This window comes from Eucalyptus grandis, chromosome 5 (assembly GCF_016545825.1).
Source record: "Eucalyptus grandis isolate ANBG69807.140 chromosome 5, ASM1654582v1, whole genome shotgun sequence".
NCBI lineage: Eukaryota > Viridiplantae > Streptophyta > Magnoliopsida > Myrtales > Myrtaceae > Eucalyptus > Eucalyptus grandis.
In genome coordinates, this window is record NC_052616.1 from 4,065,569 (window position 1) to 4,068,142 (window position 2,574).

The 2,574-nt window shown below is 54.1% G+C and overlaps 1 protein-coding gene across 1 annotated transcript; it reads left to right on the plus strand.

Annotated features, from left to right (window-relative positions):
* The first annotated feature begins 327 nt into the window (after positions 1 to 327).
* On the plus strand, positions 328 to 2,574 carry LOC104443594 (BOI-related E3 ubiquitin-protein ligase 1). The gene is made up of 4 exons (XM_010057087.3): positions 328 to 962; positions 1,047 to 1,132; positions 1,231 to 1,568; positions 1,674 to 2,574. Exons 1-4 carry the CDS (start codon positions 916 to 918, stop codon positions 2,196 to 2,198), a joined length of 996 nt encoding a protein of 331 aa, XP_010055389.1. The 5' UTR covers positions 328 to 915; the 3' UTR covers positions 2,199 to 2,574.

Sequence of the window (2,574 nt, forward strand, 5' to 3'; positions counted from 1 at the left end):
TTTTGAGCACCTAAGGGAATACCAACCTTGTACATTTTCAATTGAGCTTTCTTGTGCTTATTTTATTAACAAGAAGATAAACCGCGCGGGCGCACCCATCAAACAACTGTGCAGCTACAGCACAACCCGTTCCACCACGCCATCACCTTCCGTCTTTCCAACCAGAAATTTCCACACTCCCAATTACTAGAATCGAAAATCGATTAAAAAAAATTACTATAATCGAAAGGAAAAAAGAAAAAGAAAAAGAAAAACTTTAACCAAAAACAGAAGCAGAAATGATGATAATAGTGGCTAAATCGCTGATTATTAAATCGACCCCAATCAATCGAGGAGAGGGGGAGAATTGATTAAGTGGGTGGTGGTGCTGTCGTTGCAGATAACAGGAACGACACACAAGAAGCACGAGACAAGACCAGACTCTTCCTCCAAAGGCAACCAAAAAAAAATAAAAATAAAAAAGAAGCCTCCCTCACGCCAAAAGAAGAAGAGAAAGAAGAAGAGGAAGGAGGAGAAGGCGAAGAGGAAGAAGGAGAGAACAAAGGCAGACCGAGCCAGACCCAAAAGGAAGAGCACCCACCAAAATCACATCCTTCTCTCTCCTTCTCTGCTTGATTCGATTCCCCTCTCTCTCTCTCTAGTGAAAACGAAGTCAGAAAAGAGATAAAGGAAGGAACTTGGGAGCCAAGGTGGTGGTGGTGGTGGATTTATCTGCGGAAATTTTATTCATCGTTTCTTCGATTCCCTCCTGCTCTCGAATACAAGAAGAGCCTTGACGATTCCGCCATGCCCTGACCGCGTCGCGTCATCGCCATCGCCCTATTCTTCCTCCTCTCCTCTTCCTCTTCCTCTTCCTCTCCCCCCTTCCTTTCTCTCTCTCTCTGGTCTTTCGCCTCCCTTCGTCGTCGCTCGTCAATGGCCGTTCAAGCTCAGTACCCTTCCAACATCCTCTTCCTCAACAGGTACCATCTCTCTCTCTCTCTCTCTCTCTCTCTCTCTCTCTCGCCGTCTTTCTCTGTGCGTGACATTTCGCTTGCTCTCTGCAGGAACGTACAGGAAGGGCGGGACTTCTCGGCGCAGGCGCACCCGGGAGGACACCTCGATCAATCCAACGCCTTGCTCAACAATGGAGGTGAGGACCGGCCGCGACTGACCCTCGTGAATCCTCTCGCATTCAATGAATGCCCGCATTGAATCTCGGTATCTGATGCCCTGCATTGTTCGTGACAGGGAGCGCCTACCCACGCAAGAGAGGGAGAGAAGCCGCGATTTCCCCCGACCATACCTCGTCGTTCATGGAGCTGTACACTCTGCAGCCTCAGCCCCAACCTCAGCCGCAGCTCGTCGACCTCGCGCAACTTCATAACCAGCAATCGGCGAATGCGGTATCCATCGGCCTGCGGTTATCTCCCTGCGACCTGCAGAATCAGCACCTCTCTCGCCGATCAGCTACTCCGAGCCCGAGCCCGAGCCCGAGTCCGAGCCCGACATCGTCGCTTTTCTCCAATGATTTCGCTTCCATAATCAAGCAGCAAAGAGAGGAGATAGACCAATTCCTCCAAGCGCAGGTCGGAAACAGAGCGTGCCGAGCGATTCGTTTTCTTCTTCCTGTTCGAATTCGTTCGTTGGTTTTTCCTTGACCGTTTCGCTGAGGGTTGATGGTTCGGTTTCAGGGAGAGCAGCTGCGGCGCACGCTGGCCGAGAAGAGGCGGAGGCAATACCGCGCGCTGCTCGTCGCGGCGGAGGAATCCGTCGCCCGGAGGCTGCGGGAGAAGGACGCGGAGGCGGAGAAGGCCGCGCGCCGCAACGCCGAGCTGTCCGCCCGCGCCGCCCAGCTCGGCGCGGAGGTCCGGGCCTGGGAGGCCAAGGCCAGGGCCCAGGAGGCCGCGGCGGCGTCCCTGCAGGCGCAGCTAGTGAAGGCGCAGGCGATGATGGTCTCGGAGAACAACGGCGGCGGCGGCGGCGGCGAGGCGGGGCCGCCGGAGGCGCAGGCGGAGGACGCGGAGTCGGTGTACGCGGACCCGGACCGGGCCGTCGGGTCGGGCCCGGGGTGCAGGGCGTGCGGGGAGCGGGTGGCGACGGTGGTGCTGCTGCCGTGTCGGCATTTCTGCGTGTGCGCCGAGTGCGACCGGGTGGTTGGGGCGTGCCCCGTGTGCTTCTGCATGAGGGGTTCGAGCGTGGAAGTCTTCCTCCGCTAGGGGGGCCCACGCCGAGGCCCAATCTCAGGCCCATTTCGAGGCCCATCGCGTCGGACGCGACAGGCCCTCCCGGTAAAACGGCGGAGGAGACCTCGGAGAAACCGAAAAGGAAAGAGGAAATAAACGGAAAAAAAAAAAGAAATATGGGAAATTTCATAAATCTTATTACCACTTCGAGAATGAGAATCCCCCTTCCCCCTTCCCTCCCTCTGTCTCTTTCTCTCTCTTACATTTTATTCTGTTTATTTCTTTTCATCATTATTTATTTTTGGGTGTGTGTACAGGGCTGCTGCTGAAGTTCACTCGCATTTTCATTTTGTTCTTTCTTTTCTTTTTTAATTTTGAATTAAGCAGTATATAAATTCTTTCATTCGGA

What these genes read in the sequence shown, in the direction of transcription:
- LOC104443594 (XM_010057087.3), top strand. Translation starts at nt 916, where the DNA reads ATGGCCGTTCAAGCTCAGTACCCTTCCAACATCCTCTTCCTCAACAG. An exon ending in AACATCCTCTTCCTCAACAG is followed by an intron (nt 963 to 1,046) that starts GTACCATCTCTC and finishes TGCTCTCTGCAG; the next exon opens with GAACGTACAGGAAGGGCGGG. An exon ending in ACCAATTCCTCCAAGCGCAG is followed by an intron (nt 1,569 to 1,673) that starts GTCGGAAACAGA and finishes GTTCGGTTTCAG; the next exon opens with GGAGAGCAGCTGCGGCGCAC.